At 42.4% G+C, this 15,112-nt stretch overlaps 1 protein-coding gene across 2 annotated transcripts in view; it reads left to right on the top strand.

Moving 5' to 3' along the window:
- Nucleotides 1–15,112, top strand: part of ARHGEF28 (Rho guanine nucleotide exchange factor 28) — a 168,178-nt gene that overhangs the window by 13,403 nt on the left and 139,663 nt on the right. For both annotated transcript variants that reach the window (XM_044446481.1, XM_044446480.1), the window contains exon 2: nt 5,476–5,519. In XM_044446481.1, coding sequence (XP_044302416.1) covers nt 5,487–5,519 — 33 coding nt within the window. In that variant the 5' untranslated portion in view covers nt 5,476–5,486. The remainder of the gene's footprint in view (nt 1–5,475; nt 5,520–15,112) is intronic.

Raw genomic sequence — 15,112 nt, 5'->3', positions numbered from 1 at the left:
AGTAGAACTGTTGTACTTCAGTTGTCAATGCGACTAATGCATTTTGTTGTACACTTTTATAAAGGCAAAGAAATCTTTCTTGAGGCTGTGGCACTCACAGATTTTCTCGTATAGAGCACATAAAACACAGCAGTGAGGTAGCCAGCCGAAGGGTAACATTCAGTGTCTCAAGAAAGGAAGACCCTCAAATTCCATTCAGAGCCTTCCAGACAAGGCCTTTATGGCACCATCATCTTGCCACACTCACAGAATTTTATAAGAGACCAGACTCATTTTCTGCTCATAGCCTTCCTGCATGTTCCCATTGCTGCTTCCGCCTTTTTTCTTACCAGAGGAAGGAAAGGAAGAAAAAGATGGAATTGCTGCACAATGGCTTCCCATCGGTAGCTCGAAGCTCATGGTCTGCAAGGGGCCTTCATCTCTAAGACACTGTTTGCTACTTCAAGTACTTACAAACAGTGTTGTTTTTCTTATGATGTTAACAAGATCTTATACATGAGCAGGAAGCCGAAGAGGATCAATTATGTGTCCTGTTGCACGTCCCTTTCAGGAAATGCCATTATTAATGTGCGACTCTCCTATGGCTTGCTTAAAGGAAATAAGGAGTATGTTTTAAAACAATGGCTGCTGTCCTTTTTGCACGGAAGACGTATAAGAAGTTCCCCAGGGTGTTTGGCTTGGCTTCAGGCTGCTTGAGATGCAGGCTAGCATAATGTCTGCAGCTGTAATGTAAGAGCAGCTATCACATGTCTATTTTACTGCTGGGATGTGTTTGGAGGGTAAACTGGTATTGTGGCTGCCAAGCGTTGCGTAATTTTAAAGTGTCACTAGGGCAACTCTTAAGACAAGGGTCTGGTTTAAGTCTGTAATCCTAAACACAATTGCTTTGGGAAAGGACCATGGTTAAGGGATTGAGCACATGCTTTTGAGTTAGAATGTCCCAGGTTCAATCCAGTGAGAAGGCAGATCAGGTAGCAGGTGAGTGGGAAAAGCCGCTGCCTGATACCCTTAAGAGCTCTTGCTAGCACAGGTAGGCAATGCTGGAGAAATGGCCTTATGTGGCCATAAAGCAGTGTTCTGTGTGAGAGGGCTGCAAATGGAAGGCCATGTGAACTGCAGGATGCCCTGTAAAACTCTATGAATAAGGCAGCACAATTGCACAACAAAGGTCTTCTGTGAAAGGACATGGAGTACTGAATCTGATCCATGTATTTGTAAGTGAACAGCTAGGGACACAAAACACAGGAATAGCAAACGCTGCCTTAGCTTGAGTCTTTCTGGCTTAGTTTTGTTGACACTGACTGGCAGCAGCACTCCAGGGTTTCAGGCAGGAATCTTCCCTAGCCCTACCCAGGATTGAAGCTGGGACCTGGGAACTGTTCAGGCACAGTTCAGAATCATTTTTCAGTTCACCTGGACCTTGTTTTCACAGTTCCTATAGTCAAATACACCTGTCTTGTGAATAGTTGTATCCAGTGCTTTTTTTGTCATAGAAAGCACCGGAATGGAGTTCCGGCACCTTTTTTTGACAGATTTTCCAAGTTTTAAAAGTAACTGTTGAAAATTTGATGTTTGGTCCACGTGGATTTGAATCACCCTGTTGAGCGTAGCAGGTTGGTGGCAAAATCATTAAAACGGTGCATGCGGGCTGCTCGTGTGTCGAATCTGATGTATGCATACTTCGTCTGCGCTGGTTGTGATGGCACTTCTCGGCTTGTGATTGGTTGTGTGGTCGCGTGCTGAGTGCTTTCTGTGGGTGGCGACCGTTATGTTTCGTTACACAACTGACGTGGGCAGGTGTGTGTACAGTGATTGACTACGTGCGAAAGGTAAAAAATTTCATGAGTTCTGGCACCTTATTTCTTACAAAAAAAAAAGCATTGGTTGTATCCATGCATATGAAGAAATCTTTTCCACTTTTATGGAACAAAAATGCTCTTTATGCTCTTTCCAGGGCATAAAGAACAGCATGTGAGTAAGTTTTTACAAAGAAATGTATTTTCATTAATGCAAGTTTGGAAGTGTCCACATGTGTCTTATAACTATGTTAAAATTGCCAGCTTTTCTCCTAAGGTTTAACTCTGATAACTTGGTTCAGTAATAATCTTCAGTCTCCTCAAGTGTCTTTTAAGTATCTAGAGAAAGAAATCTAATAAATTATAACAACAACAATGGACAGCTGGTTTTGACGTTTTTATGACCAATATGGAACTATGCACTGTAGCTGCTAACATTTGGGTCCAACTAGAAAACAATTGAAGGGGAACAAAAAATGAATCAGCTTCTCCCACTCCTTTTCCTCAAACTGTGTTTTGTTGGTGCTACATTATATTCATGGTAATGTGCATTTGATAAGTAAACATTCTGTCTGAAGGTGACTAACTTTCTGTGTTGAAAAGAAGCTGAATTCTGCAATTTATATAAAGCAAGTGTGCATAGTTTTGCTCGATTATGCTTGTCATGGTCTAAGAGGATGTCTTTGAGACCCTTGTATTCTGCTTCTGCTTCACTCAGGCTATAGGGAAATCTCCAACCTGGCAGGCCCCTAGGCCTAGACCAAGATAACAACATTGGCTTCTGGTACATGGACTCCATAATGGTTCAAGGCCAAGACAGCAGTGCTACATGGGATGCTGAATTGTCAGAGAGAGCCAGGTAGCCTAGGCAGCCATGCCAAGTTTGATTTAGCCATTGCAACCATCTGCCATTTTTATGAAATGATGACAAAACATAAGCAATAGGCACGTAGTTAGGTTTGCCTCTATGTATATTTGAAAAAAATGATGATTTTTTTGTACACAGTACATCTTCCTTGCATGGAGGTAATCTAAACATAAATTAAAATGCATATTTTGCTGTAGTGCATAGTATGAATAATCACTTTCTTACAAGTAAACAGATTAGGCAGGCAGGTTCTTTTCAGCTTGCTTTAAATTGTGCCAAGTGTTCTCCCACCTCCATCATACCACATAAAGTCAAAAGGTGCTGTAACATGTGAAGCAGCCCTCATGGGAATCTGTTCAAGGAGTTTTGTTTTGCTGTAGTAGGAAAAGGGTAGGTTTTGCATACAGAGGAGGAGAAATGTTTAAACCATTTCTGACTCATTGCATACTCTACAGGATGAAATAACGGACTGTGCAAAAGAGAAGCTTAATTGATTTTGGAAAATGTTCAACTTGAATAGCAGGTCTACTTCTGGGTGAAGGTGACCTCCTTTGGGTCTTATTTCTATTTCAAATCCAATTTTAGTTGTGAGGATGTTTTGCTTAGTACATTCATCCATGAATTAGTGTAAGGCTGGAGGTATTTTATTCTGAATTAATTTCAAATGAGGTATTTTGGGGGGATGCCTGATGCGGCTTTCATAGAAGAATGGAGGTAAACTGTTCAATGACCTGAAACTGTTTATTCATGCAGTCTTAATAGATTGATTATCCAATTAAAAGCTCAGCACTACAGTACACAGATCTCCATACCCTGAAACTGTTATTAGGTGTCTTTCTGCTTTCAGGTCCACTGTTTCCATGCCACGAAACTATACTTCACTTCCTTTTGTTCTCTTCCTTTTCTATCCTACATGGGGAAGTTAATTTCTGTATTAGGGAAGATTTGTGCTTTGATTCTTCCTGTGTTTTTGCCATAATTTTTGCATCAGCTTCTTTGGGATAACCCAAGAGAAGCAGAAGGTTGCCAGGCACTGCAAGGAATGGAAAGAAATACACTGTTCCTGCACTTTCTTATTTATTGCAGGGGTTTCATTGGAGCAGGACCCCCTGTCGGCTGGGGGTGGGCAGCACAGGCCCCTCCCAGATGTGGATTTGCAGGTCACCTCGGCCCTAGCCTGCACAGCCAATCGTGAGCGATGGTGTGTGGCAAAAACAAGAGTGTGACCGAAGGGATGTCACTATATGGCAGGGCACACCTTTGTTTGTTTGTTGCATTTCTGTCTCCTTTTTCCTGCGAGAAAGCCAGGACTGCTTACATAAATCTGTCTTGTGCACCTGCTCCATTGTATCCTCACAGCATCCCGAGATTCCGTGACTGGCCCGACGTCACCCAACGAGCTTGATGGCCAAGGGAGCACTCAAACTGGGTCTCCTGAATCACAGTCCAACGCACTTGCTCGATACCACAGTGGCTTTCTTTAGGCAGGGTTTGCATCCGTTCTTCTCTTTTGCTTTGTTTTGTTAGCCTTTCATGGTAGTTTTGTGTATATCAGGAATGTGCAGCTGATGACTTACCTGTGAGTAAGCTCCCCAGCATGCCACGTCAACTAGCAAAACAATGTGTGATGGTTATTTTGAGCAGATCCGGTGCTTCAGTGGACCAATGCAATAGTTTGGAACATTCATCTGCAAGCAGATCAGAGCAAGCACAAACTTTCAGCTCTAATTAATTTCCCTTGCATGACAGAGGTTAAAGGATCTCTCTCTGTCTCTCCTCACACACTAAATTAGCTGGACCAGGAGTTGCTTTCTAAGAAAAATTTTGAAAAATTAAACTACAGCTTTCCCTCTCATAATCAACTGGTGGAAAAGAGTTTTAGCTAGCTTGTTGCTTGATACCACCACACCCTGCCTCAGCCTACCTGTGAGCACATACCTGGAAATAATCACCTGGGGCTGCTGCTGTTTGGAGAGAGAAGCTTTCTGGGGGAGTGTAAGAGCTTCTGCAAGATGGTGGAGGAGGCACCAGGCAAAATGAAAGAGTATGTTGCAATAATTTCTGAAGAACAGGAAATGCTTTAAAAAAGAAACATACTTTCCCACTTTTAAATCTTGATAATACTTTTGTTTTTGTTTTTGTTTCCAGTAGGCTAGAATACTTCATCTCTCTATATGGTTATCAAGGCAGCTAGTGACTGCAGTTGTGGAAAGAATATTGTCAGGAAGTGCATGTTTGATGTAAAATAGGGGGATCAATATTATTTCACTCTTGTTTTCTTTACCGCAGGGAAAAGTATGATCCACAAGTTTTAATTCTCTGGTGAACAAATTCCTGTTCATTTTTTCTTTTGTTACAAAATCCAGTTTAAAAGGTACTTTATAAATTCAAAGGATGGCCCTCCCTTTTTAAAGAAGCATGTGCTTTAATCAGTAGGTTGATTAGATGAACCTTTCATGTATCAAAGCAGTAAACTTTATATGAATGCTTGTTTGGTTATTATTTTAAACACAGCTGACAGCTATAATGAAGTTTGCATGCTATGCAAATGTATTTAAATTTAAGCAATTGTTTTTTAATTGGTTGAAAGTATAACTTTTTCCATAGTCCTGTCTTTGCACCTGCCATGCTTCCTTTGTCATGGAGAGCTGTACACAGAGCTATGGCTTTTACAGATGCTAGGAAATGGTTTGGGAAGCCTTTCAGGTACCATGGTGATGAGTTTAGTATAGGATTCTGAACAGCATACAAAAAGTGTCAATGTTTTTCGATTAAATGTGTGATAATTCCTTTGCTTTACTCTGTTTGTAGATGCTGCCAGAATGGAATTGAGCTGCGCTGAAGTGCCTCTTTATGTAAGTTCCACAACATTTGTCTTCTGCCCTACATGTCCTTTCTTTTGTTTTGAAAGGGGGCTTATGGAGAGGCAGCATGAATGAAGCCAACATTCTGTGGCCTCTGGACAGAGACGTCGAGCCATTGAATGCTACTCGAGCTGTTACAGGAATGGTGTGTTTTCTTCATCGTGTGGGCCGTGTTTCTGAAATACTTACAAAATAGTTTTCACAATGTGACTTCCAGAATACTACACTTCCATTGTTTTAGCTGGCAGCAGTTGGAATGGTGATGCTTACCGTACCATGAATATAGTCTCTCTTTTTGGGGAGATAAATATTTCCATTACAAATATAAAACTTCTGTCCTTCCCCCATCTTCATGTTAGAATAGCCCCTGATGTCACATGAATGACAAATAAGCGAAATCAGATCTTGGCTGGAATAAAACTTCTAGATAGATTTTAAGGGCAGATCCACTAAACCTAAAATAGATTTAATTTATTGCATTAGGCTGGGTCTAGATGAACAGTGCTTCCCAGCAGAACACTACCAATCATAGGGCACTGTGCAGCTGTTCTTGATTTTTTTAAATGTAATTAAAATTGCATTTTCAAAAATTTTACGTTTTTAAATTTTAAAGGCTAAAACAGCAAAGAATTTTTTTTAAAAAGTCTGCACTACGTAAGAAGACAGATGTATTGGAAGAGAAACACAAGAGGATTATAAGTGGAAGATATGGTTGTCTGGAGCCCTGTTAAAATTCCATGAATGAAACAGGATGATGGTACAACAAAAACTTCATTTGAAAGAACCAATGTTAGCTGCACTTTATTCCCATTGAAACTAATGGTTGGTCCAGATTAAGAGTAGTCCCATTGACGCTGGTACAGCTTAAGTTTGTCATGAGTCACTGGGGAATTTTCTCTAAGCAAACATGCATAGGATTGCTGAATATGTGTTGTGCATGTTTTTATGTTGCATTTTGAATTGTACCTTGGTTACCTCTGGACAAAGATGTGAATGATTTATTGTTGTAGATCAGCCAATGGGCATGTTGGCTGGGAATGAAGTGAAATGTATTCCAAGACAACTAGGGAGCATTTCTTTGGGGAAGGAAGTTGCAAATAAAAATAATAAAATACGTCGTCTTGTAAAAATACCCAAAAACAACTGGATTGAACAGGCACCCCATAGAAACCATGCACAATTGCTCTAAAGATAAAGCAGCTAAGGGCTGTGCAAGAGCAGGCCAATAATTGGTCTCTGATGTAGTATATAAACCACTCGGGAGTTCCTTCCATTAGAAAAACTCCTGCCTGATTAGTATACCTTTCATGGGCAACACAATCAAGCCTGTATTTAAATCAGGCACTGAAAGTGGTCCTTTTGTCCACTTTCCATGAATAGATTTCTGGCTTGCTGTGCTTGGATGAAATTCTATACATTTCAGTTTTGAACATTTCAAAGATGTCTTAGGTAGAGATGATGGAAATGATCTTCTCATTGAGTTTCAGTGCTTTTCAGAAAGCAGCATAGGCAAAAGATGATACACTCGACATCAGTTTGGTACCGGGGTGGGAAGGAGAATGGTGGGAATGATTATTTAGTTTGATGTATTGCATCCAGCAGAAATTGAACTAAGCATTATTCTTTTGTCTAGTCAATAAAAATCTTGTCTTGAAAAAGAGTAAGACAATTCTTAAGGACAGCTGCTGGAGTTTAATTACGATGTTTTAATTCAAGGACCTGTGAAAGACAAATAGGTTTTGAATGCATGTGAGCCTCATGCAAATCTTGGTATTACGAGATTGGAGAGGAATTGCTGGACATCTATAGCAGGCTGTTGCTGTGGTGTAAATAATAGCAACTGTTCTGAGGTGAAAGACTGAGGCATTAAAATATATTGTTGTTTTAATAAAAGCCAGCAGCACCTTCATGAAACATTAGCTAGTAATTTTGTAATGACCACATTTATAGATGAGGTCAGATTGTGATCCAGTGGCTGTCGTTGCAGATATATTTTCTTTCCTTTTCTGGAAAGCATGTCTTTACAATGATCTGCTTCAGGTGAAGAGGTTCTTGGTGGAGCTCTAGGAAGGCCTGGAGTGAATGAATTAGTGGCCTGGTCTTGCCATGATCCAGGCCTCTCTCCCTGTTTCACAGCATGGCTTATTTACAAGACATGGGGGAGGGCTGGGTGGGGGTTTCCTGAGTTACACTGTGCTGTGCTCCACTGAGAGTCTTCCATGTGCAGGCTCTGCAGCCCCACAGTGTGAGTAGATTTGGTCTCAATTGAGGCATGGTCTGTAATTTTACATTGTTCGTGCATCACAATTAGTTATGTTAATTACTGTTGAAGATGTATGATGCGTGGACCATGATCAGACTGTAATCCAGTAATCCATGCAACTATCACTATGCTTCTAGGGTGTTTTTGGTATCAGCTCTCTCTCTCGTTTGCTCACCTGCACACAGACACACACGCAGACACACATAGCTACTGCACAGCAGATTGCTTTAGAAATTCATGTCAGGTTGAGAAGCATTTTTCAATAAAAAGGGGTGGTCGTGGTGATCAGAGTTAAAAGGAAGTGAAGATCCCCAGTGATGGCACGTGCACATATCTGAATGTACAAAATTGGTTTTCTGGATCATGGTCTCTGTAAATAAATACCAAGCTTGTAGGAATGTAGGACGCTGCTTTCTACTGAAGAGTCTTCATCCAGCTAGCCCTGGCAGTGCCTGTCTGGGGTTGCAGGCAGGAAGCTCCACATCACAGGCTCCCTGCTTCTCTGAACTGGAGGTGCCAGGGCTCTGAGGTGGGCTGTGACCTTCCACAGAGCTGCGGTCCCTTCTGGAGGCCATAGCCATAGAGAGGATGGTATGATTTTTTATCCACAGTAAGGCTTTACACAGAGAATGTTTTGAATGTCAAGAGAGAAGAAAAACAGTTGTCCTGATCATTGTATAATTTCTCAAAGTTCTTAAGGCAAGGTGAGCAGAGTGAGAGAGGGCCATGGGTCACGCTTGGCCCTCCCACACAAGTTGCAGATCCTGTTGGGTGAGCACAAGCCCTTCGACATGCCTAAGCAGCATCTAGAACCCCAACCCCAAAGCACTATTAGGTGAAATGTCTCTTGTGTAAGGCAGCCTGTGCTGCATATTGTAGTCATTTTGTGTGTGTTTTAGAAACTGGGAATTTGTTTTACTTGTGTTTTAGAAACTGGGGATTTTAGAAACTGCCCTTTTTAAACTCTGGTAATCTCTATTTCTGCAGAATTTGGGAAAACATTGGGATATGAATGGTGGTGAAGCATACACAATCTCTGAAGTTTATAGAAGTGCAGCAGGGGATTGAGAAAATCTATTGATAGATTTCATATAGGATTTTATTTTATTTTGAAATGAAGTAAAAGACAGAAGTAACAAAAGCAACACATACAGCAATGCAACAAGACCACAAAGGGCACAAACCTATGCATGTTTAGACAGAAGAGTATCTTACAGTTCCCACATGCTGTAACCATAGAAGTTCATTGTCTAATCCAATGATCTGAAGGGACTCAGACATGATGCAGACTGGGCTGTTGAATACGACCCCATTGCCAGCATAGAGTGAATTTTTCAGGAAGTGGGAAATGTGTGAAACTGTGTGCATTTCTTTTATCAAGTGCAAGTATACATTTAACCTTCAGTGATGAATGCTCACATTTATTTTTTGATATGTATTATATCTTATTTTCCTTATGGAGTTGTACAGTCTCTGTGAAGTTCTTTTGATCACTTGTACTTGCAGATAACCTTTCCTTCCTTGTTGGTTCTGGCTGAACTACAAACCTGTGCAAGATTAATTAAAATGTTAACCCTTTTGAAGGGTGTGTGTAAAAGCATTTAAATGGTTCAGTTATGAGAGATTTTTAATCATTCATTTAAGAGAACCAACTTTGCTTAGTGCTCATATTAAAGTCCTGCTTTATACATGATAGGCTGGTCACTGTGGTATTTGTTATGAGGACTTTCAAAATGCATTTGCATATAAAAACAAACATGCTAAAATGGAAATCAGGCAGGATAGTGCTGACTTATATGCACCTAAGCCAAGTTTGGAATCACGTTTATTTTTAAGAGTTCCTTTCTGTAAAGATTCAAAGAAAGAACTGTGTGTGTTCATCAAGGCTGTACCTGGTGCCAGATGCCACACAAGTGATTTGCAGTAAAGGAGCGTGGTACATGGCTGAGTTCTCTGTTGCCTGGCTAGCATTAAATATGGTATAGCGTAACACCTGCTTTGGTGCCAGTATGTAGCCAGGCATTGCAAAGCAGCCTCTTATTGATGCCTTGGGGTTTCCTCTAAAATATAGCAGGACCCCCGTAAGCATGGGGATAGGTTCCAAGCCGCTCCAGTGGAGCATATGTTTTTTTCTTTCCCTATAAAATCAAGAATTTTCATTTAAAGGAAGCACTTTATGACTGCTCTTTCAGACCTAGGGCAACTACGGTTAAGTGAAAATGTGGTAACTGAACCGGTAGATATGGGGTCCTGCTATAATCTGTGTATGAAATTATTTTGATGATAAAGAACAGCTGGAGAAATGAGGCATTTGTGGGGGGAGCTTTAAACTCTCCCTCTGTTGTATAATTCCCACTCTTGCTGTCATCCCTTTGCCCTTCATGCTGGTGTTCCAGCTGTTGCTTCTGTTTCCTCTCTTCATCATCTGGCCAGCATTTTGAAGGTCCCTGCTGGGAGTTTACAGGTTGGCAGGGAGGTGCCACTAGTCCTTGTGTCCCAGAGATCCTCTGAAGTGATCTCCCATCTCCATGCCTTGGTGACATAGCCTGTTGTAGTGGGACCCACATGGGGCTACCCTTGCAGAGCACCTGAAACATCAGTTGGTGCGCAGTGTGGCAGCTGGACTGCAACGGACGCATGGCCTCCTGATCGTATCACCCTGATATTGAGTGATCGGGACTTGTTGCCAGTTGTTTTCCAGGCTCTGTTAAAGGTGATGGCTATATCCTTTAATGCTCTAAAATACTTCTGACCGGGCAATCTGAGGGAGTGTGCATCATGCTATGAACCTGCTCAGGTATTACGATCAGCAGGAAAGGCCCTTTTGAAGACCCCCTGGCTGGCAGCAGCCTGCTTGTTGGGCAGGCTGGAAAGGATTTACTGCTGTGTTGCTTTCAGACTCTAGAGCAAGGGACCGCAAACTACGGCTCGCCATGCCCATTTATCCGGCCTGCCATATCCATGCCCCCTCTGGAGTTGCAGTTGGTCCTCAAACCATCTACTTTCAGGACACAGGATAAGTCACATTTTTCTTTCATTGGCTCTTTCAATTGTTTTGGCTTTAAGGTTGTTTTGAAGAGTTTACTGTGGTTTTCATTTGATTACATTTTTTAAGAAACAGAATTCAATTGTTCTATTCAGTTCATTTTTTGTAGTCCGTGTTGGATGGCTTCAGATGGGTAGCATAGAGATGGAGTCAATAAGCAAGGGAGCAAACCAAACCCCCTCTCACTTCTTTTAGTTCTGTTTGGGCTTGCAAAGAGAAAAGGATGACCAGAGTTGTGCTCTGCAATCATTCCTTGCCTTGGTAATGGGAGATCATCCCCTGACGGTCCCTGGGCCTTGGCCAGTGTCCAGCCATACGGAGCTCTGCTGCCAAGTCTGCAGCTTCTAAAACTGGGTTCTAATCCCAGTTTAAAAGCTAAGCATAGTTGGCACTGCAAACATAATGCTTGGCAGCTGTTGATCCAAACCAAGGAAAGAGGAGCTGTTTTAACAAATGTTGTGTGTACAAGCTTGTATGATAAAGCAGGAAGAAATTATCAGGGCAGGCATGTGGTGCAGCTTGCATTTCACTGTGGCATTTCAGATTTCAGGTACTAGTGGTAATAGGATTGGATACTCTGAAGTACACCACAGACACACGTTGTTCATGCAGAGCTAGAAGACTGGCCTGTCAGTTCTACTTTTATATGGATAAGGATGTTGGTATATGGGGGAGCAAACAGATCAATATCCCCTCCCAGCCTGCTGTGTGAGATGGTGCAACCTATCAAATGCAATGCAACATGACCATCCTGATTGTTTGTGTTGTTTTGCAGATTCTGAGGTTGTAAAATCAGTGGCCTGGTTTTGAGGTGTAGCAGTGGGAAAGGCTGTTGCCCTAATGTTCTGCCGGTGAGCTTCCTGGGGCCCTCCTGTGGGCCTCTGTGGGGGAGAGCTTATTGGAGCAAATGGGCCACGGGTCTGAGTCCATGCAGGTGCCTCTTAAGTTTTTAGGCAATGTGACACTAGCTGAGCAATCATTATTTTATTTGGTTCTTAAATCACCTTGCACATGTTTGCACTTCTCAGAGAGGTTTATTTTTTATTACAGAAGGTACGGAATATAAATAAACCCCCAGATCCTGCAGCTAAATTAATATTTAACTTCAGATTTCTGATAATATATATGATAACGCAGGTGCACTTAATGACAGCAATGAACTCAATTAGCTGATGTTTTGCTGCATATGTACAAGCATACATACACCTGTTCCTGGGAAATGCTGTAGAAAACTGGATATAAACATAATTTGTTCCTCCCCTTATTCACAAAGGTAAGAGCTTGGCAATAGGAAATGCATCACCAAAATGGAGAACAGATGTTTGCCTAAAATTTGCAAATACTACTTTATATTATATGCCACTGGAGAAATATTTATTATAATTTAAATAAAATATACACTCATAATCCTAGCGGACAAGACAGTGATCAGGTGACCTGCTAGGTCTTCTGTCCAGGTGCTAACTAATGATGGGAAACTTCAAGACCCACCTCTTCCTTTTGATGGGTTACTGTTATTGGGAAGGTCATCTCTGTACTTCTCCCACCGTGCAAAACTCTTAGCTGATTTCAGCCATGTAATTGTCCAGTCCTAGAAAGGGGAGGAAGGAGTTTGAAGTGATGCCAGGATGTGTGAAGCCTTGCTTCCCCCCTCCTTGCACCCAGACCCCATTTCCAAGTTTCTCAGAGGCACCGCTGATGCACCTCATGCTGCCTGTGAGTGTGACAGGGAGGAACTTGGAGGGTGGAGTCCCAGCTCCAACCTAGGAGCAGATTTCTGAAATGAGAGCTGAGTCTCTAAAAAAAAAATCCTATGCCATCTCGACTCTCTCTAATGACCATAACATTGAACTGTTAGTCATCTTCTCTGAAGTTATTATCTGTACAAAGCATTCAATGGCCTAGCCAACTCTTTGTGACTTGGTTTAATTTTGTAACCCCCCCCCCCCGCCACTTTTGTATGTGTGGAGGTGTGGTGGCAGTTAATGCAGGCACCTCCTTGGTTTTTCTGTGGCTGGTTTCGTTCTATTCATACAGGTGGTCACATGCTCTTGCTTAAACAAAACATTACAAATGTTCATTAGACTCTGATCTTCAGATTGAATTGTTAGAGATTCACAATGGTATATTAGCTACCTATTCATTTTGTTAGTAGCTTTGAATTGCCTCGCCACCACTGCTTTCCTATTTTACTTTTCATCCTTGGTGACCAAGGTCTTCTGTTCTTTATAGCAGCAGCAGCTTTTAGATGAGTTGATTAATTTATGGCAGGACCAGTTCTACCCACTTTTAAATTCTAATTGTTGCACTACACTGATGCACTCCATAGCATTTGATGTACCGTCAGGGCTCTAAATTAAAGCCATAGGGTTGGATCCAGACAATCACATGGTTTGTACACTGTGGTGTCAGTTTCTGGAGTGTGTGGGGATAAGTGGAACACGTAAGCTATTTTTGAATTCAATTAACTATCAGAGGACATTCCATTCCTGGGTATCCAAACTCTGAACTCTAGTTTGTTTAAGGGTTAGACAACCCAGCCCTAACCCAGCAATAGTTCCTGGTTTGTTTCTGGGTTGACTCTGGGTTAAACCTACAAACAACTCAGAGATTTTAGATTTGTATGTTACAAAGCAACAAAGAAAGGGTGTATTCTTGGGTAGATCACTGTGTCAGACCATTGGCTCATTTTGCTCTCTATTGCTGGTGCTGGGTCTATCTGCATGATCATCACTATCCACTGTGGCTCAAATAAGCCACACTGGACTGCAGCACATGCCAGCCATATATTTATTACTTTAATTCCTCTACTGTCCAATAGCTGAAGCTCCCTGGGTGATTTACAGCAACAATTTTTAAGCCTAGGCAGGGGATTGCTGCCGTTTATGGTGATCTCCAAACTTGGTGGAGGAAGGGTTACTGCCATCGCTAGCAAACCACCCACAACCTAAGAATAGCCTATAGTATTGATTGTGTGAACCAGGCCACAGATTGGCAGTGGCTCTTCAGGGTTTCAGGCAGGACTTTTTTCAGCCTTACTTGGAGATGAGGATTGAGCCTGGGACCTTCTGCTGCAAAGCATGTGCTCTGTCACTGAGCCGTGGCCCCTTCAAGATAGTTGGGATCATCCCCAAAGTGTCGGTTTGTTTTGCATGTCTTTTGTGACCCTTATTTAAAAGAAGCGCCCTTTATTCTATTTCTGCAACAAGGCCGCTCCATGAAGAAGTGACCTCAGTTGCATTGTGGGGTAATGAAGGGTAGATCTGCGTAACCAAGTGTGGGGGCCTCTGTTGAGCGCAGAGGCTGGATGCTCATCTTTAAAAGTATCGTGCAAACATGGCAGTCTTGGGGGCAGTGGATGCTAGGCATTTTTACTGGCATTGTAATGCCTGACTCCCCGGGGTGCCAATGACACTCACCTCAGCGTATCTTCCTCATGCTATGTCTGCCCACATACCCCAGATTTCTCCCAGCGTGTATATTTACTTATTTTTCGATTTATATCCTGCCTTTTTCCTGCAAAGGGCTCAAGGCAGCTTACATCATTCTCCTCCTCCATCTTACCCCCACAACAACAACCCTGTGAGGTAGGTTGGGCTGAGAGCCTGTGACTGGCCCAAAGTCACCCAGTTCGCTCCATGGCTGAGTGGGGACTAGAACCCAGATCGTCTGAGTCCCAGTCCCATGCTCTTAGCCACTGCACCACACTGGCTCTCACACCGCACTGGTATATCCGCCTGTGCTAACCTTGGGTACTGCTGTGAGGTCAGGAGTGGCTGCAATCTGTCGGTGGGCTGAGCTGAAGGGAAAGAGGAAGATCCCGGCGGGGTTTTGGCAAATGGCAGCAGCCTTTTTTGCCTTGCTCTGGCCATGGCCCCTCTCCCTCTCCCTCTCTCATTCTCTTTCCCTCTCAGCTTTGCAAATACCCCCTTTGCTGCCCCCTCCCCTCCCCTCCCCTTAGAAAAACAAACTTTGCAGCGACTTTTCATGCCTTCCAAACTGTCTCCTTTGTCTCCTTGCTCTGGAAACAACTAGCTGGAGTGCTTGTTCGCTCAGAAACAAATCAGGTTATTTTCCACGCTCTTACAGGGAACTCAGATTGACTATAATGGAGATACCTAATGGGAAAATCCACATGGGAGAGGGTTGTACTTACTTGCTTTGACTTCACTCTAAGGGGGTTGAAAGGATGAGAGGTTTTTGCTTTGTGTTTTTTTGTGAGGGGCAGGAGGAACTGTCAATTGTTTGTTTTCCTTTTAAAAAGTATCTTTTGCT

This window comes from Varanus komodoensis, unplaced genomic scaffold (genome assembly GCF_004798865.1).
Source record: "Varanus komodoensis strain SLA01 unplaced genomic scaffold, ASM479886v1 scaffold5, whole genome shotgun sequence".
NCBI lineage: Eukaryota > Metazoa > Chordata > Lepidosauria > Squamata > Varanidae > Varanus > Varanus komodoensis.
This window is presented reverse-complemented; position numbering and strand designations above follow the sequence as displayed.